General features: G+C 40.1%; 2 protein-coding genes across 2 annotated transcripts in view; both read right to left on the bottom strand.

The window, feature by feature from the left end:
• Nucleotides 1-14,459, bottom strand: part of lpcat4 (lysophosphatidylcholine acyltransferase 4) — a 22,513-nt gene extending 8,054 nt beyond the window's left edge. Inside the window, exons 1-6 of the mRNA XM_084108312.1 lie at nucleotides 14,092-14,459; nucleotides 2,694-3,057; nucleotides 2,074-2,186; nucleotides 1,873-1,933; nucleotides 1,601-1,659; nucleotides 115-149 (exon numbers count right to left, since the gene is read on the bottom strand). Coding sequence (XP_083964438.1) covers nucleotides 115-149; nucleotides 1,601-1,659; nucleotides 1,873-1,933; nucleotides 2,074-2,186; nucleotides 2,694-3,057; nucleotides 14,092-14,169 — 710 coding nt within the window. The 5' untranslated portion in view covers nucleotides 14,170-14,459. The remainder of the gene's footprint in view (nucleotides 1-114; nucleotides 150-1,600; nucleotides 1,660-1,872; nucleotides 1,934-2,073; nucleotides 2,187-2,693; nucleotides 3,058-14,091) is intronic.
• Nucleotides 14,460-16,328: 1,869 nt separating this feature from the next.
• emc4 (ER membrane protein complex subunit 4) overlaps nucleotides 16,329-22,786 on the bottom strand; it is a 29,016-nt gene continuing 22,558 nt past the window's right edge. The window contains exons 4-6 of the mRNA XM_084110162.1: nucleotides 18,306-18,459; nucleotides 16,625-16,785; nucleotides 16,329-16,538 (exon numbers count right to left, since the gene is read on the bottom strand). Of these exons, the coding sequence (XP_083966288.1) occupies nucleotides 16,503-16,538; nucleotides 16,625-16,785; nucleotides 18,306-18,459 (351 nt within the window). The 3' untranslated portion in view covers nucleotides 16,329-16,502. The remainder of the gene's footprint in view (nucleotides 16,539-16,624; nucleotides 16,786-18,305; nucleotides 18,460-22,786) is intronic.

The following is a 22,786-nucleotide window of genomic DNA, read 5'->3' as shown; positions in this document are numbered from 1 at the left end:
TTTTGATCTTTGTCATTATTAATAAATATATAATCAATATATAAAAAATAGTAAATATAACGTATAATAAAATACAAATATATCAAAAATAAAAATAATTATTATTATTCTTACCACGACAATCCTTTCCAGGTCCACCGAACTGTGTCCTGCAAAGATTTAAGGACTGTTTTATATATGTATATATACGTGTGAAATACACACACACAGTCACACTCTCTCTTACACACACACATTCACTCTCATATACAGTACCAGTCAAAAGTTTGGAAACATTACTATTTTTAATGTTTTTGAAAGAAGTCTCTTATGCTCATCAAGCCTGCAAAAAAAAAAAAAAACAGTAATATTATGAAATATTATTACAATTTAAAATAATGGTTCTCTTTTTTAATATACTTTAAAATGTAATTTATTTTTGTGATGCAAAGCTGAATTTTCATCAGCAAGTACTCCAGTCTTTGGTGTCTTATGATCCTTCAGAAATCATTCTAATATGATGATTTATGATCAATGTTGGAAACAGTTGTGCTGCTTAATATCTTTTTTTATAACCTGAGATACTTTTTTCAGGATTATTTGATGAATAAAAAGTTAAAAAGAACTGTATTTATTTAGAATAGAAATCTTTTGTAACAATATACACTACCGTTCAAAAGTTTGGGAACAATAACTATTTTTTTTTAAAGAAATTAGTACTTTAATTCAACAAGGATGCGTTAAATTGATAAAAGGGGATGGTAACGATTTATATTGTTAGAAATGTTTTTATTTTGAATAAATGCTGTTTTTATGAATAAATGCTGTTAACGTTTTACTCATCAATGAATCCTGAAAAAAGTATTCCAAAAAAATATATTAAACAGCACAACTGTTTCCATCATTGATAATAACTAAGTATCAAATCATCATATTAGAATGATGGAACTGAAGGATCATAAGACACCAAAGACTGGAGTACTTGCTGATGAAAATTCAGCTTTGCATCACAAAAATAAATTACATTTTAAAGTATATTAAAAAAGAGAACCATTATTTTAAATCGTAATAATATTTCATAATATTACTGGGGTTTTTTTGTTTTTTGTTTTTTTTAACTGCAGGCTTGATGAGCATAAGAGACTTCTTTCAAAAACATTAAAAATAGTAATGTTTCCAAACTTTTGACTGGTACTATACATATACATATATATACATATACATATATATATATATATATATATATATATATATATATATATATATATATATATATATATATATATATATATATATATACACATATATATATATATATATATATATATATATATATATATATATATATATATATAAAATGCATAAATATTTGTGTGTATATACAGTACTATATATACACACACAGAGAGACGTATATATATATGAGGATATATATATGAGGATTTGAGAATGAGTGTGGTTTAAATGTCCTGTGCTCTCATCATCTATTTCAGCTTCAGTCGAGCACACACACACACACACACACACACACACACACACACACACACAGTCATCGCGTGGTTGTCCGTTACATAATCCCTGCTAATTTTAGCCGGCGAAGGCATTTCTGCCGCAGACTCACCGGTTCACTGGGATAGTGAAGCAAGACGGGCTGAACAGGAACTCCAGCCAGAAACGCACCTGTTCACACAACATGATGTTCACACAAAAACTATAATCAATAATTCCATAATTATTCATTTATTTTTTTAATGTGTCTGAGTCAAAAATACAGTACAAACAGTGAAATATGATTACAATGTAAAACAGCTGTTTTCTATGTGAATATAAAATGTGTTTGTGTGTGTGTGTGTGTGTGTGTGTGTGTGTGTGTGTGTGTGTGTGTGTTCGTACCAGGTTTGAATTTGAGAAGAGCTCGGCCATTAGTTGTTGTTCCCTCTGGAAACATGAGCATCTGCCGAGAGAAATGGAGCACAAAATGAGATCAAACAACAGGACGTGACAAACGTGTTACACAGGAGCTGTTGAGTCACAGAGTGTGTGTGTGTGTGTGTGTGTGTGTGTGTGTGTGTGTGTGTGTGTGTGTGTGTGTACCTGAGGCCAGCGGCCGTCTGATGTGACTCTCTCACGGATCTGAGACACACATTTCTTCCTGGATTCAGGATCTTTCCGATTCACCAACACCGCCTGATTAAACTCCAACAGCGCTGGGACGGACACACAGATTATCACAGATTTCAAATGTGTGTTTGAATAGTTTGAACAGAATTTTACAAAAAATGATCCACAACTACAGTAAAACTTGGTATCCATTTATTAATTTAGCAGAAGTTTAATCCAAAGTTACTTACAAACAGGGTTATTATAGTCTACTAAAACTTAAAGCCCAAACTTTCAGGGAAAATAAGTGTAAATAAAGACTGAAGGAGTTGATGAAGCTCAGTGAAGTCAGATATTTATGCTTCATTATGCTTTTTTTTTCTTCATTTTGTATTTATTCTTCAAAAGTTGAGATAATTTCTGAAAATTATCATAATGAACAAAACGTGTAAGAATCATAAACTTTGTAAACAAAGTTTATTTTCTGACCCAATGGAAAGTCCTATTGAGTTTGTTGGGGGAAGCAGGGTGAGTATATGGTTGGCTAACAGAAATACATCATCAATGCAGCGCTTTATGAAAGCATTGGTTCAGTTCCAGCACCTTCAGCTCACCTCCTACAACAGGGAGTTTGGAGTTCTCGGATCGAGACACAACGGTGGGCAGGCCCGTCGCGCACAGAACCAGCATGTCCAGGAACCCGCTGTGAGGCGCCACGGCCAAGACCGGAGCTTCCCTCAGGCCCGCCTGACGCCCTCGGACCTTAATCCACAAGAAGCCCACGGAGAAGAAGACGGCCCGGCTGAGGAAGAGTATGACGTGGTGGAGGAGCCCGCGACGCCATCCCTGCACAGGCTCCGCCCGCTCCGCCTCCGACAGGCCGGCCAATCGCAGGCGAGCGATGGGCCACATGAGCAGGAAGAAGAGGGTGGCGAGGGTGACGCGGACCGGAAACAGGACCACGCCCAGAATGAGGCCCTGAGAGAGACATCAGAGCCGTTTCATTGGTCAGATAAGTCACATGGCTCAATTTGAAGTCGCATTGCAAGTATTCATGTCATGTCGAGTCTCAAGTCTTCTTTATGTTGAGTCTCAAGTTGAGTCTCAAGTCTTCATGTCAAATCACAAGTCTTCTTTATGTCGAGTCTCAAGTCTTCTTTATGTCAAGTCTCAAGTCTTCTTTATGTCGAGTCTCAAGTCTTCTTTATGTCATGTCGAGTCTCAAGTCTTCATGTCATGTCGAGTCTCAAGTCTTCTTTATGTCATGTCGAGTCTCAAGTCGAGTCTCAAGTCTTCATGTCGAGTCTCAAGTCTTCATGTCGAGTCTCAAGTATTGTTTATGTCGAGTCTCAAGTCTTGTTTATGTCGAGTCTCAAGTCGAGTCTCAAGTCTTGTTTATGTCGAGTCTCAAGTCTTCTTTATGTCATGTCGAGTCTCAAGTCGAGTCTCAAGTCTTCATGTCGAGTCTCAAGTCTTCATGTCGAGTCTCAAGTATTGTTTATGTCGAGTCTCAAGTCGAGTCTCAAGTCTTGTTTATGTCGAGTCTCAAGTCGAGTCTCAAGTCTTGTTTATGTCGAGTCTCAAGTCTTCTTTATGTCATGTCGAGTCTCAAGTCTTCTTTATGTCGAGTCTCAAGTCTTCTTTATGTCATGTCGAGTCTCAAGTCTTCTTTATGTCGAGTCTCAAGTCGAGTCTCAAGTCTTGTTTATGTCGAGTCTCAAGTCGAGTCTCAAGTCTTGTTTATGTCGAGTCTCAAGTCTTCTTTATGTCATGTCGAGTCTCAAGTCTTCTTTATGTCATGTCGAGTCTCAAGTCTTCTTTATGTCATGTCGAGTCTCAAGTCTTCTTTATGTCATGTCGAGTCTCAAGTCTTCATGTCGAGTCTCAAGTCTTCATGTCGAGTCTCAAGTATTGTTTATGTCGAGTCTCAAGTTGAGTCTCAAGTCTTGTTTATGTCGAGTCTCAAGTCTTCTTTATGTCATGTCGAGTCTCAAGTAGTGGTCGACCGGTATATCGGCAAGGCCGATATATCGGCCGATATTTGGCATTTTTGAAGTTTGTCTGATTGGCCGATGTGTTGGAAGCGGGACTTTTATTTTGACGGCACTCCGGACTTTTATTTTGACGGGCGGCGCTGAGAACACCAGCGCCAGAAGAGAACGGCAACGGCAGCTCCTCAGATCAAACAGTGCTCACTCACTCACTCACATTCTCCGTCTTCATTAATTTACGATCTCTGTCAGTCATGTCTAATACTTTGTTAGACAGAACTGGTAAACAAAGAAAGAAACTGGTAACTTATGCGAAGTAAGTAAAGTAAAGCGTTTGCTTTTATATTATTTGTAACAGAAAAGGCAAACAATCAGGCTAAAATACTTTCTCATTTGCCGTCAACATTCAGCAAATGCGCATCTACGTCATTTAAACAAATCTCTGAATATCTAATAAACATTTAATTTCACAAACCTTGCAGATTTAATCGAATCCAGCTGTGATATCTTGTGAAGTGTGCATTACTGTCTGCGAGTGACGGTCGGCCCGTGCGAAGTGAGTGAATGCGAACAGAAGATCAGCTTCAAAGGAGACGCGATCGAAAAACTTTAAATCCTTAATTTTAAAATATGCTGTGCTATATCCAGTTGCCAACTGTGTCATAGTCATATCGTTTTCACTGTGCTGTATGTAAAATTAGCGTTACCTTGTCTTTATTTGAAAAAATATATAAAACAACAACTATCAGCAGTCAATTCTCAGCTCCACACGCACAGGAACCCAGTCTGACCCCTTCCACAGCCAATATCCCTCTGTTCTCCTTTTCTCCGCTAACTGAGGAAGAAGTATCCACACTTCTCCACTCCAGCCATCCTACCACCTGTCCTCTAGACCCCATCCCCTCACACCTTCTACAAGCCATCACTCCCACACTTCTACCAGCACTCACACACATCATCAACTCATCCCTCCACACTGGCTCCTTCCCTACAGCATTCAAGCAAGCTCGGGTTACTCCACTGCTTAAAAAACCAACACTAAACACATCATCTGTAGAGAATTACAGACCTATCTCTCTCCTACCATTCATTGCGAAAACACTTGAAAGAGCTGTCTTCAACCAAGTAACATCCTTCTTGTCTCTAAACAACCAGCTGGATGTCAACCAATCTGGCTTCAAGAAAGGCCATTCTACTGAGACTGCATTACTGTCAGTCACAGAAGCCCTACGGATCGCAAAAGCTGCTTCCAAATCTTCAGTCTTCATTCTCCTGGATCTGTCTGCTGCCTTCGACACTGTGAATCATCAGATCCTTCTGTCCAGCCTCTCATCACTGGGCATCACAGGTACTCCTCTCCACTGGTTTGAGTCCTATCTCACAGGTAGGTCCTTCAGGGTCGCATGGAGAGGCGAGGTATCCAGAGCACATCAGCTGACCACAGGGGTTCCCCAGGGTTCAGTTCTTGGTCCCCTCCTCTTCTCCATCTACACCACATCACTGGGACACATCATACAAGCACACGGCTTCTCCTACCACTGCTATGCTGATGACACACAGCTCTTCCTCTCGTTCCAACCAGATGATCCCACAGTAGCTGCACGGATCTCAAGCTGTCTGGCGGACATCTCGGCATGGATGAAGGAACATCACCTGCAGCTCAACCTGGCAAAGACTGAGCTTCTCGTCCTCCCTGCCAATCCGTCTCTACAGCACAACTTCACCATCCAGCTAGATCCATCATCAATCACCCCAACAAGGTCGGTCAGAAATCTTGGAGTAACGTTTGACGACCAGCTGACTTTCACAGATCACATTTCAAAGACAGCTCGATCATGCAGGTTTGCACTGCACAACATCAGGAAGATTAGGACTTTCCTTACTGAGCATGCAACACAACTTCTCGTCCAGGCCCTGGTCATCTCTAGGCTTGACTACTGCAATGCTCTTCTGGCCGGACTTCCATCATGTGCAACTAAACCTCTACAGATGATCCAGAATGCTGCAGCTCGTCTTGTCTTCAACGAGCCCAAGAGGGCCCACGTCACTCCTCTGTTCATCTCTCTGCACTGGCTACCTCTCGCTGCTCGCATCAAGTTCAAGGCATTGACGCTTGCTTACAGATCTATCACAGGCTCAGCTCCCTCCTACTTTCACTCACTCCTACGAGTCTATATCCCTACCAGAAGCCTACAATCGGCCAACGAGCGACGTCTCGTGGTTCCATCACAGAGAGCCACAAAATCTCTTTCCAGAACATTCTCATTCACAGTTCCATGCTGGTGGAACACACTCCCCTCCCTCATCCGGAATGCAGAATCCCTGACAACATTCAAAAGACAACTGAAAACCCATCTCTTCCGTGAGCACTTAACCTCTTAAAAAAAAAAAAAAAAAAAAAAAAAAAAAAAAAAACAACCTTCCCTTTCCCTTTAAAAACCTCGCTTACCGGGCTTATGCTACTCTGAATAATGCCTGAACTTCGTATTTTGAGCACTTCTTGCGTTGTTTTTGCCTCTTCATGATGACTCGCTTAACTTAGTCCTAATCTGTAAGTCGCTTTGGATAAAAGCGTCTGCTAAATGACTAAATGTAAATGTAAATGTAAATATGATTACCAGCACGAAATTACCAGATTACTGAGTGCCGTTACAGTGTTTACTTTCTTTTTATTCACATATTCATATATTTCTAAACAATTACATTGTGAAAAATACTGTAATATGATTGCAGATTCAAGAAGTTGCCATGCAAGTATAAAAGCATGTTTATTTTAAAGATTTGTTTTCTAATTTATTTATAATTTATTAAATATTGATTAAAATAAATATATATAAAAATATCTGCTTTATATCGGCCATCGGCCACCCTACTCTCCAAGATATCGGCCATCAAAAAAACAATATCGGTCGACCACTAGTCTCAAGTCTTCATGTCATGTCGCTTCTTTATGTCGAGTCTCAAGTCTTCTTTATGTCGAGTCTCAAGTCTTCTTTATGTCATGTCGAGTCTCAAGTCGAGTCTCAAGTCTTCTTTAATTCAGACATTATGTCATAATTCAGACTTCTTTAATTCAGACATTACTCAACATTATGTCGAGTCTCATGTCTTCTTTATGTCAAGTCTCTTGTTGAGTCTTGAGAGAGAAGACTTGAGACATGTCGAGTCTGCAAGTCTAGTTGCAAGTCTTCTTTATGTCGAGTCTCAAGTCTTCTTTGTCATGTTGAGTTGCAAGTCTTCATGTCAAGTCTTAAGTCTTATTTATGTCGAGTCTTAAGTCTTCTTTACAGACATCCCAACCTGCAAAAAGTCATTTCAGGGAGGTATCCCGATTTGTTTATCTTGCAAGACATCAGATTCACAAGTGTTTGGGGAGACATCTGACTCCTAAATTCTGTCTTGATGTGACGCACAATGCTGAATGCCCTTTCCACATCACAGTTAGAATTTGGCAGCACCAATAGCACCTTCATCAGCTGACAGATCTCCCTGAATCTCAACTGCCCTGAGCTCACAGATCTTACTTTGGACAGCTTCCCCCAGAACTCATCGACTGGTAAATTCTTGTAATTTGGCACCAGTGCTTCCAGGTTAGTTGAGACAAAATCCAGGATTTCTAAATGGAGTTGTTCTCTAGCATCTACCTTCATCACATTTGGAAATCTCTCTGCCAAAGTCAAAATTTGTTCTGGTTTCACATCATCTTGGTTCTCTGGATTGACCACTGACAGATTTGTCAAGATTTGGTCTCTCATTGGGAACTTTTCTTTTACTTTTTGAAAGCTTCTGACATAGAATGCTCTGGCATCTTTGAAGAATTGCTTCGTCTTGTGAGTGGAGAGTGCTTCCTCGCTTAGCAAATGCCTCCTCGCCATGAACCCAACAAAAAGTTCATCATCTGGACAGTGAATTTCAGGGTTGCTCACATCTATCTCCTGCAATTTCAGTTCTCTCAATACCTTTGGCACAATAAATCTGCTTGCTATGTTATGCAGGAGTTCTTCTACACTGTAATTTAACTTGAAAAGAACTGGTGTCTTGTTTTGAAAAATCTAATTACATTTATCAAAGCACTGTGTGACATTGTGGAGAAAACTCAGTGTAAAGTTTCATAGTGGGGTCTGTCAGCCTCTTCTGAATGTCACAGCACTTCTGATTCTCACTATGTGATTCAAAATAAGAACTAAAGGCTGGCCATTGGTTGAGCAGATGGTCCAAACCTTTTCCCAAAGAAAGCCAACGTGTTGGACAGTGCTTTTGTACTCTCTGCTGGGCTACATTGCAAAAGTCCTGAAACTCCTTAAGGTCTTCTCTTCTTTTTGAACTTTTCTCAAAGTAGTAGTAGATATCAATTAGCAATTCCTCAGGTGACACAGAGCTCTTTAGCAGCAGTTTTGGCACATATGTTAACCAAGTGACTTGGACAGCCAACACTGTATATATAAGGTGCCTGTACTTTCACTTTTGTTAAGACAGAGTTGTTTTTACCAATCATGACATTGCAGTTGTCACTGCTGAATCCTACACAATTAGACCATTCAAGGCCTTTGTCATGCTAAATAACTTTCCTGTGTGCATATACACATGGAATGGCAGGTTATGTTCCACAATAAAAGATGTGAAATACATCTCAGCTGTAGTCACCTTCTCAGTGAGACTTTGCCTATCTGAATGGAAGAACTGAGATATATTGGAGCAGCCTTCCCTGCGCTTAGCCTCCCTAACATGTTGTGGTCCCTAAAAGATATAAAAGCATAATATATTATTTCTATAAGCTATAGGCCTATGCAATTATTCGTTAATTATGTTTAAATATGTAGATTACTTTTACTATATATATATATATAAGCTGCTTATACTATTTATGTAAACTGCTTTTATTTATTTTCCATTGCAACTTTAAACAGGTCTAAGGAGTTTGTTGTTTTCATGTAGCCTTGGCAACTAGCCGGCATGAATAATATGCACATGAAATGAAACTTGTTGAACTCACCTCAACATGTCTTTTGCAATCATTTAACCCGCCATGGGCAATGCTGAAGTCACTGTTACAAATAGTGCAGCGTGCAAGACTGTCATTATGTTTGACACTTATAAGACAGGGGTATACTTTCGTGTAGTCTGCCGTAAAATGTGTCTTATACTTTTTTTTTTGTGGCACTCTCCCTCTGCCATGGTGCTCCTGTTTCTAGATAGACTTAACTGATTAATTTGGTTCGGGAGAAGAGATAAAAGCCCGCCCACACTGACAATTGATTGGTTGATTTACCGAAACAGGCCAATCAGATGCTCTCTATCTTACATGCACTTCATGAGGCACACACGCACACTAGCACAAACACGCAAGGTCTCTCGCTCCCTCTCCCTCTCTGCCGTGCGCGCGCTACACGGTTTGGAACACAGTCTCTGTCTCGCATGCGCGCTCTTGCTCGCTCGCTCTAGATTCCGGGAGATTTTAACTAATTTGCGGGCATCAGGGAGCCGCTATCAATATGCGGGAGACTCCCGGAACTTCCAGGAGACTTGGGATGTCTGTCTTTATGTCATGTCGAGTTGCAAGTCTTCATGTAGAGTCGCAAGTCTTCTTTATGTTGAGTCTCAAGTCGAGTCGCAAGGCTTCTTTATGTCAAGTCGCAAGTCTTCTTTATGTCATCTCAAGTCTCAAGTCTTCTTGAAGTCGAGTCTCAAGTCTTCTTTGTCATCTCAAGTCTCAAGTCTTCTTTATGTCGAGTCTCAAGTCATCTTTATGTCGAGTCTCAAGTCGTTTTATGTCGAGTCTCAAGTCGTCTTTATGTCGAGTCTCAAGTCGTATTTATGTCGAGTCGCAAGTCTTTAAGTCGAGTCTCAAGTCATCTTTATGTGGAGTCTCAAGTCGTCTTTATGTCGAGTCTCAAGTCATCTTTATGTCGAGTCTCAAGTCGAGTCTCAAGTCGTCTTTATGTCGAGTCTCAAGTCGAGTCTCAAGTCGAGTCTCAAGTCGTCTTTATGTCGAGTCTCAAGTCGAGTCTCAAGTCGTATTTATGTCGAGTCTCAAGTCTTTAAGTCGAGTCTCAAGTCGAGTCTCAAGTCTTCTTTATGTCGAGTCTCAAGTCATCTTTATGTCGAGTCTCAAGTCGTCTTTATGTCGAGTCTCAAGTCTTCTTTATGTCGAGTCTCAAGTCTTCTTTATGTCGAGTCTCAAGTCGAGTCTCAAGTCGTCTTTATGTCGAGTCTCAAGTCTTCTTTATGTCGAGTCTCAAGTCATCTTTATGTCGAGTCTCAAGTCTTCTTTATGTCGAGTCTCAAGTCGAGTCTCAAGTCTTCTTTATGTCGAGTCTCAAGTCGAGTCTCAAGTCGTCTTTATGTCGAGTCTCAAGTCGAGTCTCAAGTCGTCTTTATGTCGAGTCTCAAGTCGAGTCTCAAGTCGTATTTATGTCGAGTCTCAAGTCTTTAAGTCGAGTCTCAAGTCGAGTCTCAAGTCTTCTTTATGTCGAGTCTCAAGTCATCTTTATGTCGAGTCTCAAGTCGTCTTTATGTCGAGTCTCAAGTCTTCTTTATGTCGAGTCTCAAGTCGAGTCTCAAGTCGTCTTTATGTCGAGTCTCAAGTCTTCTTTATGTCGAGTCTCAAGTCGAGTCTCAAGTCTTCTTTATGTCGAGTCTCAAGTCGAGTCTCAAGTCTTCTTTATGTTGAGTCTCAAGTCGAGTCTCAAGTCTTCTTTATGTCGAGTCTCAAGTCGAGTCTCAAGTCATCTTTATGTCGAGTCTCAAGTCTTCTTTATGTCGAGTCTCAAGTCGAGTCTCAAGTCTTCTTTATGTCGAGTCTCAAGTCGTCTTTATGTCGACTCTCAAGTCTTCTTTATGTCGAGTCTCAAGTCATCTTTATGTCGAGTCTCAAGTCGAGTCTCAAGTCTTCTTTATGTCGAGTCTCAAGTCTTCTTTATGTCGAGTCTCAAGTCGAGTCTCAAGTCGTCTTTATGTCGAGTCTCAAGTCTTCTTTGTAGAGTCTATATATTTTTTTATGGTCCCTCTTTTTAGACCCAATTAAAAGTCTTGGAGATTGAGGGAGACCAGTGTAACAAATTAGCTCAAAGGGGAAACATTAATAATAAATCATAACTTATGATTAATTATGAATATTTGGATCAGTTAATCGGATTAACTTGATTAAGCTTAATTAACATTACAATCAACTAATCAGATTAGTTCGTGCAGCGAACACTTTTGATTACTCATTGATTCTAAGAAAAGGGAATTTTTCATGGCCACAGAAAAATAATTATTTCTTAGCATGTAGAGTGTGTCACAAGATCAGAAATCTTTAAAGCAGTGTGTGACGTCTTTGAGGAAGATCTCCTTGAAGAAGACCTGTGCTGGGGCTTTTTAACCTCTGAGGATGGCCTCTCCTCCTGGGGTTCAGTGTACAATCGTACTTAAGCTTTCGGAGGGCACGTTTTAAGATCCTTTGTCTCAAGCCGATCGTTTGCATTTGTAACTGGATTGGTTGCTGATGATGAAGAAAATTTCCCTAAATTTACAGAAAAAGTCCTATTCTTGAGGTAAGAAGAAAACAACTGTAGTACGGTATCAAACGCCGCGCTCAGGTCCAACAAAACCAGCACAACACAAGCGCCTGAATCCAGAGCAGGCAAGGTATTGTTTGTGAGCCCTGACTCAGTGCGGTGTAATGATTGAACATTTGTAAACTCTGGACTGGACATTTTAACATTTTAGAAACCTTGCAAATCACTGTTCCAATAATGTTTTACCAACATAAATTTGCCAGTTGGAGAAATGTTATGTTGTACGTGTTTAACGTTCACACGTAGGGGTGAGCGGGGCACAAACTAACTCGGGGCTCGTTGTAACACACTTGTTTTAAAACTTTCCACACATGCCAGCATGACAAACCTTAGTGCATTTACTAGGTGCCATATCAAAACTATATAGAGAAAAAAAATGCACCAAAATTGAAAAAAATCTTTGGAAAATATCACAGAATATTTATTTATCCATAGAAAAGTAAATTTCCTACTGAAGTACTTTTTTCATCTCTGTTTTTGGTATTTATTTAAAATTATACACATCTGATATTATTTTAATCTCCAATCTGTTATTTAAATATCGGTTAAAATCCCAGTTGTGCAGGCGGGGCATGTTGTCACATTGCGTTACAATGAGCCCCTATTAGAACTATGATATTCTAGTTTATACTTTTATGAATTCTATTGAGAAACCATGAGAAAAAGGTGAATAAAGACTGAGAGTCAATGTTCAGAAATGACTCATTATTATTATGTTTTGAACTATGCTGTATACAGTAGCTGTGTTTTGCAGTGTGCTTGTTGTCAAACTCAAAAATTAGTTTGTTTTTAATTATTAATAAATGCCATTATTTTATAATTGTATTTTATTGACAAAATATTTTAGTTTGCCTAGTTTGTATGTTTTTGATTTGATCAAATAACGTTTTAATCTGTCATATGGTCATGTTACAATGAGATCCACCTATGGGGCATGTTGTCACATTTCACTTCCATTCTTTCAGGGTAAATCAAGAAAAAAGTGTATTAATGAAACAAAACCACATAATTGCACTAGACGTGTGAAATTAATGTGGGGAAAAAAGAAATTCTCTGAACCCCAAGTGGATTTACACAAACTGAGAAAGTGTTAGGTTGTGCCCCGCTCTCAGGACGAACACATGCCGCTGAACAAACGCAGTTTAACACAGTGTTAAACACTTCAAGTATACAAGGGACAGAAAGACGAGCCACTGTGATTCTAGCTAGTTTGTTTCTATCCAGTCTGTCATTTATAGTCATTAGCTGGTCTAGATGGATGATATAACTTGATTTCAAATTTTCAACTAATTCAAACCAATTTGGACCAGCAACAAACTTGCAAAGATTTGCTGGTTTCTCTGAAAAAGTGTCCAAAAAACACCATAACCAGTTTAGATTAGTTTTATATGTTTTCTCTCTGCTCTTGCTTCTCTCTTAATGAAATATCTTAAACTCAAACCAACATTTTATGTCCATTTATTTGGTAAGTAGGCTACTCGTACAATATCTGGGATCATGAAAAATAAGCTTGTCGTTAATGCAAAATAAACTCTGGACTTTATTTGGCAATAATGACCAGCTGACTGAACAATAAGATGTTTTCATAAAGTTTAAACAGGACTTAAACTGTGAGCTGAAAAGAGTATAAAGTCTTAATTAGAAAGGAAATACTGGATGTGCAGCGTGTAAAATTCACCACGGTCAATATCAACATAGTTTCTGCCAAAATGCCAGTTACCAGTCTTTTAAATGACGAAGATCAAAGCAAACAAAAAAATGATATATGATTTTACAATGCTGCAGTTTGGTCGTTGCTCTAGGCTACAGCACAACACAACACGACATGATGCAGTTGACATATTTGGATTATGCAAACTATTTAAAACACAAACTCTTACTTTAATACAATCAAAACACACACTGCTGTGAAAATACATTTTGACAATCTGATGACTGACAGCAATTTGATTACAGCTTATTTTATTCCATTGAAATAGTTTTATGCATATCATTTTTTTGTTGGATAAAAAAATATTGTGTAATAGGCCTATCTCCACTGAACATACTTTCAATGATATTTCTGTCAGCTACTCTTTTGTGTATATGTGTGTATGTGTGTGCCTTATTTTAGTAAGGTTTCTCTTTCAAGGGGATCATATTTTGGGGTCCTTAATTGACTTCAAAAAGTTTGGAAACCCGTGCTAAAAGAACCGTTCTCTTTATCTAGTTCACTGGTCACTATTTAAATAAATCGTTTAAAATAATTAAAATATCGTTAAAGCACCTTATTATTTTGACAAAAGAACTTTTAACAGCTAATTTTTCCAATGACAGCAATTGGTCACCAGTTTTATTGTAGCAACAATCACGGTAGTAACAGTAGTAAGTCCGGAAAGTTCGGTTACCATGGTGATTTTCGTAAAGTTCACGCGGAACACGCGTTTATTTTTCGCACACACGTCACTCAGAACGGTTCTTACCTGAACCCGCTGAGCAGCTGTTAGATCCACTTCATGAACGAACGGATGAGGAGTTTGTCCTTTATCCTTCAACATCATCGCGAACACACACTAATACTAAAACACTTCACAATAAACCGATAAATCACTGCGTTCTCGGAGAACGACTAGGAACAGTGCGCACATACGAGTGAATAAACAAGTGAGTAAAAAGTTAAGATGACACTAAAACAAAACTTCAAGTGTATTTATGTGAAACGAACCCAACCCCATCTAAGTAAAACTGATGTAAAATGAGACTAACGCGTTCGACCTCCGAGAACGGTCAAACACACACACAACTAACTTAAGTAACAGAAACTGGAGAAGATTCACACGCTTAACCGACCCCGCCCCCTAAGACCCAGTATACATCACTCGATTTGGCCACGCCCATTAGACGGGCACATTGGTTAGCCCCGCCCACAACACACGTCACTCACACTGGCCCCGTCAACCACACCCAGAGAAACTCATTATTTCAGACTTCATTTCACTTACACCACCACAACAGGTTTTCAAACTTTTTCAGAAGACTTAACTTATTAATTCATACCTTTAAATGCAATCAGAGATGATTAAATATCTCTCACACTGTGCAATGCTGTAAGAACCAACACCATAGTTCAGGGATAAAAACAATATTTTTATGATATGATTTGACAAAAAAACATACAAGTCATCAATATTTTTGGCCCATTTTCCTGGATTTTATGTGTTTTTTTTAATTTATTATTTATTTATTTAATCTATTTACAATTATTTATTTTCAACTTTAGTCGCACACTAGTATATATATATATATATATAAAGCCACAAATCTCTCCTGCATTACATTTGATTTCTATGAAAAACATCAAACATAAAGAAAAGGTTCTATATGGAAGTTTAAAGGTTTCAAATATAGAACTTTTAAAGGGTTCCAACATGTGATCATTTTATGAATTTAGTTTTAATTAATTTTGTATTATTTTTTTTATTTCGAGTTAACAGCTCATAAACATACTTTATCACTAGAAAAAATGGAAATACTGGTAAATAAGCCATTAAACACGGAAGTATTCTGCATTAATTTCAGACGTTGTCATGAAGAGTCTTTAAACTGGAGTGTTCTGGAGTGTTCTCTCAGTGTGTGTGATTGTCATCAGGCTGTTGTCGTCTAACCCTAACCCTAACCCATTTTCACACAAAGCATTAGTTTGTCTTTCACACCAGTGAATGCTCATCCTCATTCTTGGCACTTGTGTAAATATGTAAACATGATCCTGTGTTTATCTTAAAGTTCCCCGACTCCAGCTGAGATGTTTGTGGGCTGAGAGAGAGTTTCTGTGCGAAACCCGTCGGTCGGGTCCACGGCTCATTGTTCTGTGGGTGGAGAACCTCGTTTATTACTCGTTAAAAACGCTGAGATGTGCTTCACACACCCGTCAGACGCTCATCACACACACCTGTCAGTCAGAGACGCTGCTGAACGGGTAAATCCAGAGTCACGCCTGTCGAACACACACACACACACAAACTCAAACTATTTCACCCCGAGATGAGTAAAAATAAAGCCTAAAGCAACGTTTAACACAGAAAACCGAGCGACTCTCAAACTGTGACTTTCATAATGGTATTTCATACGTTAAATGTAAATATATGTCTATATATATCCTTTATATAAGCTAAAATTCATACATTTATTAATTTTCTATCTATCTATCTATCTCTATATCTATATGTGTGTGTGTGTGTCTTTAAAATATCTTTATATATTATAATAAAGTTTAATATGAATAAAAATGTTCTTATTGTTTGCTAATTTGCATTTGGGGTGAAATATGACTCAGATATTAACCTTACCTAAACGTGTGTGTGTGTCTTTAAAATATCTTTATATATTAAAATAAATTTGAATATGAATTTTTTTTTTTTGATTTGCATCTAAACATCAATGAGTAATTCATTTTCTTGCATAGAAATGTGGCTTTAATATATATTTCTTTAATATAAACATGTCTATAACATGTCTTTATATCAGTCCTCTCTGACTTTAAGCTAAAATTTTATAAAACAAATTATTAATCCCCTTATTGTTTCCTTATTTGCATTTTAATATGAGCCAGACGTGTTTTTCATCACCTAAACATCAATGACAAATAATTCACGCTTTATGCAGAAAGATATTTGAAATTTAAAAGTTAAGTAAAAAAAATGTCCATATTTTCACTTCCAAGCAGCAAAACGTGAAACATACTTTATTATTTTGACAAAACATAAAAGATTTCCGTTAAACACAAATCACAGCATAAGTTAATCAGCATGTGGGGTTAAAAATGTTAATGTTAATGTTAAATAGGGTGTGTGTGTGTGTGCGTGTGTGTGCGTGCGTGTGTGTGTGTGTGTGAGAGTCACATGACCATTCCTCCGCCCATGATCTCCAGTCTCTGTGCAGAAAACAAACACAGGTCAGAAAGCACGCGTCTTTGAACACAACACACACACAAACGCAGCTCATGAATTATTCACGAACCTGAGGCGGCTCAATGAACGCCAGCCAATCAGAGGAGTGTGTTGGGAGGAGGCCCATTGATTGGCACTTGTAGATGGCGAGGGCGGAGCCTAACAGGTTTCCCACGAGATACACCAATCCCTGCAGCCACTGCTGACTTGAGCTCTCCAGAAGCTTAAACGCTACACACACACACACACACACACACCGAGAGCTTAATCATGAGTGAGTGAGTGAGTGTGTGTGTGTGTGTGAGTGTGAGTGAGTGAGTGAGTGAGTGAGTGTGTGTGTGTGTGTGTGTGTGTGTGAGTGAGTGAGTGAGTGAGTGAGTGAGTGAGTGTGTGTGTGTGTGTGTGTGTGTGAGAGTGAGTGACAGTGAGTGACAGTGAGTGACAGTGAGTGAGAGTGAGTGACAGTGAGTGAGTGAGTGAGAGAGTGAGTGAGAGAGTGAGTGAGAGAGTGAGTGAGTGAGTGAGAGTGAGTGAGTGAGTGAGTGAGTGAGTGAGTGAGTGAGTGAGTGAGTGAGTGAGTGCGAGCGAGCGAGCGAGTGAGAGTGAGCGAGCGAGAGTGAGTGAGTGAGTGAGAGAGTGAGTGAGTGAGTGAGTGAGAGTGAGCGAGCGTGAGTGAGTGAGTGAGCGAGCGAGAGTGAGTGAGTGAGTGAGAGTGAGTGAGTGAGAGTGAGTGAGAGAGTGAGTGAGTGAGTGAGTGAGTGAGAGAGTGAGAGTGAGTGAGTGAGAGTGAGTGAGTGAGAGAGTGAGTGAGAGAGTGAGTGAGAGTGAGTGAGTGAGAGAGTGAGTGAGAGAGAGAGTGAGTGAGAGTGAGTGAGAGAGAGCGAGCGAGCGAGTGAGAGTGAGCGAGCGAGAGTGAGTGAGTGAGTGAGAGAGTGAGTGAGTGAGTGAGTGAGTGAGAGAGTGAGTGAGTGAGTGAGTGAGCGAGCGAGTGAGAGTGAGCGAGCGTGAGTGAGTGAGTGAGAGAGTGAGTGAGTGAGTGAGTGAGTGAGTGAGTGAGTGAGAGTGAGTGAGTGAGAGAGTGAGCGAGCGAGTGAGAGTGAGCGAGTGAGAGTGAGCGAGCGAGTGAGAGCGAGCGAGCGAGTGAGAGTGAGCGAGCGAGAGTGAGTGAGTGAGTGAGAGAGTGAGTGAGTGAGTGAGTGAGTGAGCGAGCGAGTGAGAGTGAGCGAGCGTGAGTGAGTGAGAGAGTGAGTGAGTGAGTGAGTGAGTGAGTGAGTGAGAGTGAGTGAGTGAGAGAGTGAGTGAGCGAGCGAGTGAGAGTGAGCGAGCGAGAGTGAGTGAGTGAGTGAGAGAGTGAGTGAGAGAGTGAGTGAGAGTGAGAGTGAGTGAGTGCGAGCGAGCGAGTGAGAGTGAGCGAGCGAGAGTGAGTGAGTGAGTGAGAGAGTGAGTGAGTGAGTGAGTGAGAGAGTGAGTGAGCGAGCGAGAGTGAGCGAGCGAGAGTGAGCGAGCGAGCGAGCGAGTGAGAGTGAGTGAGCGAGCGAGTGAGAGTGAGTGAGTGAGTGAGAGAGTGAGTGAGTGAGTGAGTGAGTGAGTGAGTGAGTGAGAGTGAGTGAGTGAGTGAGTGAGTGAGAGTGAGTGAGTGAGAGAGTGAGTGAGAGAGTGAGTGAGTGAGTGAGAGTGTGAGAGAGAGTGAGTGAGAGAGTGAGTGAGTGAGTGAGTGAGTGAGAGTGAGCGAGTGAGTGTGTGTTACTCACTGGCTGACATGGACATCAGTGCCTGGATTGGTCTCCACGCCATCATACACACCATCATGATGGGGAAGATGGAGATGGTGTTTCCAGACATGTACATGATGAAGAGGTTCATGGGAATCTGCTTCAACGGTCCCAGAGCCACGTCCCAGCATCTCTACACACACACACACACACACAGACACACGCACATTTTTAAATGACATTAATCGGCTATATTTTGTGTCTTGGTACTAGACAATATTTACCTCTGTGCACCTAAATTGTGCACCATTTGTTTATATATAAAACTATACAAATATTTACAATTATTTTCAATTAAAGCTGACATATTATGCCCCTTTTCACGAGATGTAATATAAATCTCTGGTGTCCCCAGAATGTGTTTGTGAAATTTCAGCTCAAACTCATTTATTAGAGCTTGTCAAATTTGCCCCTTTTTGGGTGCGAGCAAAAACTTGTTTTTGTGTGTGTGTCCCTTTAAATGTAAATGAGCTTTAGCTCCGCCTCCGTTCAGAAGAGGGCGGAGTCGAGCTTCAGGAACTCCGGCAATAACAGAACAGGCCAATCTCCCTCATCCAGAATCCCAGAATCACCAGGAGCGAGTGCAGCCTTACGGAGAGACTCAGGAAGAGCTTCTGGATGTTAGTGGAGACATTTCTGTAGTTGTTGTGGAGTTACACTGATCATCTCATCATCATGTTTAACTTCTCCACAAGTGTCCACAATTCCTGAGGTCTTTATAAGACAGCGGTGACATGTTCTGGTCAAATATTTTGTGTACAGTTATTTAATTATGCCATCCAGTATCGTGGACTCGCTCTCTCTCGTTTCACACAAACGCAGCGGCGGCCATTTTGTGGCTATTGTCTTGTTCACTGTTGGATTATGAGATACAAACAGGTACGATTTTAAAACAGTTTAATCTGAAATCAATATCTCTAATCCCCATAATTATTTATGTGTTGAAATGCTGTGTAATAAGTGATATGACTGTATACCGTATCTCTGAAAATGTCCGTCTAGTTTGATCTCGCCGTTGAAACTGCTTTGCGTTTAAAGACCTAATAAAATATTTCAACTCGGATCAATATTTTGTGTCTAAATATTTACTTATGTGGCAAGTATCCGTGTAATAAGCGGATAATGAACATCCAGCCGGTTGTTATCTCAGAATAAACCCCTTCAGGTGTGTGTGTGTGTGTGTGTGTGTGATCTCAGAATAAACCCCTTCAGGTGTGTGTGTGTGTGTGTGTGTGTGTGTGTGATCTCAGAATAAACCCCTTCAGGTGTGTGTGTGTGTGTGTGTGTGTGTGTGTGTGTGTGTGTGTGTGTGTGATCTCAGAATAAACCCCTTCAGGTGTGTGTGTGTGTGTGTGTGTGTGTGATCTCAGAATAAACCCCTTCAGGTGTGTGTGTGTGTGTGTGTGTGTGTGTGTGTGTGTGTGATCTCAGAATAAACCCCTTCAGGTGTGTGTGTGTGTGATCTCAGAATAAACCCCTTCAGGTGTGTGTGTGTGTGTGTGTGTGTGTGTGTGTGATCTCAGAATAAACCCCTTCAGGTGTGTGTGTGTGTGATCTCAGAATAAACCCCTTCAGGTGTGTGTGTGTGTGTGTGTGTGTGTGTGAGAGTGATCTCAGAATAAACCCCTTCAGGTGTGTGTGTGTGTGTGTGTGTGTGTGTGTGAGAGTGATCTCAGAATAAACCCCTTCAGGTGTGTGTGTGTGTGTGTGATCTCAGAATAAACCCCTTCAGGTGTGTGTGTGTGTGTGTGTGTGTGTGTGTGTGTGATCTCAGAATAAACCCCTTCAGGTGTGTGTGTGTGTGATCTCCGAATAAACCCCTTCAGGTGTGTGTGTGTGTGTATGTGTGTGTGTGTGTGATCTCCGAATAAACCCCTTCAGGTGTGTGTGTGTGTGTGTGTGTGTGATCTCAGAATAAACCCCTTCAGGTGTGTGTGTGTGTGATCTCAGAATAAACCCCTTCAGGTGTGTGTGTGTGTGTGTGTGTGTGTGATCTCAGAATAAACCCCTTCAGGTGTGTGTGTGTGTGTGTGTGTGTGTGTGTGATCTCAGAATAAACCCCTTCAAGTGTGTGTGTGTGTGTGTGTGTGTGTGATCTCAGAATATACCCCTTCAGGTGTGTGTGTGTGTGATCTCAGAATAAACCCCTTCAGGTGTGTGTGTGTGTGTGTGTGTGTGTGTGTGTGTGATCTCAGAATAAACCCCTTCAGGTGTGTGTGTGTGATCTCAGAATAAACCCCTTCAGGTGTGTGTGTGTGTGTGTGTGTGTGTGTGTGTGTGTGTGATCTCAGAATAAACCCCTTCAGGTGTGTGTGTGTGTGTGTGTGTGTGTGTGTGATCTCAGAATAAACCCCTTCAGGTGTGTGTGTGTGTGTGTGTGTGTGTGTGTGTGTGTGTGTGTGATCTCAGAATATACCCCCTTCAGGTGTGTGTGTGTGTGATCTCAGAATAAACCCCTTCAGGTGTGTGTGTGTGTGTGTGTGTGTGTGTGTGTGTGTGTGATCTCAGAATAAACCCCTTCAGGTGTGTGATCTCAGAATAAACCCCTTCAGGTGTGTGTGTGTGTGTGTGTGTGTGAGTTTGTTTTCATGACAACTGAGGACATTTTTATGATAACACACCTGTGTGTGTGTGTGTGTGTGTGTGTGATCTCAGAATAAACCCCTTCAGGTGTGTGTGTGTGTGTGTGTGTGTGTGTGTGTGTGTGTGTGTGTGTGTGTGTGTGTGTGATCTCAGAATAAACCCCTTCAGGTGTGTGTGTGTGTGTGTGTGTGTGTGATCTCAGAATAAACCCCTTCAGGTGTGTGTGTGTGTGTGTGTGTGTGTGTGATCTCAGAATAAACCCCTTCAAGTGTGTGTGTGTGTGTGTGTGTGTGATCTCAGAATATACCCCTTCAGGTGTGTGTGTGTGTGATCTCAGAATAAACCCCTTCAGGTGTGTGTGTGTGTGTGTGTGTGTGTGTGTGTGTGATCTCAGAATAAACCCCTTCAGGTGTGTGTGTGTGATCTCAGAATAAACCCCTTCAGGTGTGTGTGTGTGTGTGTGTGTGTGTGTGATCTCAGAATAAACCCCTTCAGGTGTGTGTGTGTGTGTGTGTGTGTGTGTGTGTGTGATCTCAGAATAAACCCCTTCAGGTGTGTGTGTGTGTGTGTGTGTGTGTGTGTGTGTGTGCGTTTACTTATATCACTTTTGGGTACATTCACCAGAATACACACCGGTAAACTGAGGACCACCCAAAAAATTGAGGACATTTTGTATGTCCTCATTTGTTTGACTATACAGTGGCATTCAGCATGCTCTAAAATGGTGTCCAGGCTTAAAATCTCACTTGTCCCAAAAAATCACTTTTAAGTGATTTGTGTACCTGAAGTGTGTATGCCCCCCCACTAAAGTGTGTATAACACAGCGCCCTCTAGGAGTACTGCACTTCCGGAAAAGATACACACTTCGGGGATTCTGACCAATCAGAGCGCAGGAAGCTACTACGAGAGCGGGAATTCATGATCTGACCAATCAGACGCCAATACGTCATCAACAAACATGGCGGAGGCAAAAAAAATCATGATTAATGAATGAATTGACAGAAAATTATAGATAAATTCCCAATAATTAGTATTTAAATAAAAATAGACTAATTTGCCCTGAGCTGGAGCTCTCGCGATTTATATGAGCATGTTTCTAAACTTTAATCCTCGCAGTTTTGCGCTCGCATCAGAGTCTGCTCTGTGTGTGTGTGAAGATCGCGCTGCTGCCCCGCACCCTATACAGAGACTATACGTTACAGCACGTACAGTAACTTACATAGGAGTTTGTTAATCATATAGGAACGAGTTTGAAGCGGGGAAGGGACAGGCACATTACGTCATGTGAATTTAAAAAGTACATATTTCCTTCCAAAAGCGGATCGAGGAACAATTGTTTAAATCTGTCAATATGTGTGATGATTTATTCATCTGAGTTTGTTCAATAAAAATACACAAGCCACAAAAAGATGTGAAAACATGCAAAAATCGCTTGCTTTTATGAGTGATTTTATTTGTTTTAAGTGTTTTCTCCTACTTTGCGCTCTGCCGTTCCCTGTCATATTATGAGCGATTTCCCTGAGCGGCCGCCGCCCCTCCCCCACCCACCGAGCTGGAGTCCGTTACCACAGCAACACATTCACTTACAGCAAACATTCTTATTATATTATATTATATTATATTATATTATATTATATTATATTATATTATATTATATTATATTATATTATATTATATTATATTATATTATATAGAGGAGATCAGTTACAGCAAACATTCTCTTTATATTATATTATATTATATAGAGGAGAGCAGTTACTGCAAACATTCTCTTTATATTATATTATATTATATTATATTATATTATATTATATTATATTATATTATATTATATTATATTATATTATATTTATTGTATTATATAGAGGAGAGCAGTT

This window comes from Abramis brama (genome assembly GCF_963993115.1).
Source record: "Abramis brama genome assembly, chromosome: 3".
Classification (NCBI taxonomy): Eukaryota; Metazoa; Chordata; class Actinopteri; order Cypriniformes; family Leuciscidae; genus Abramis; species Abramis brama.
Note: the sequence above shows the minus strand (reverse complement) of the source record. Positions and strands in the feature narration are given on the sequence as shown.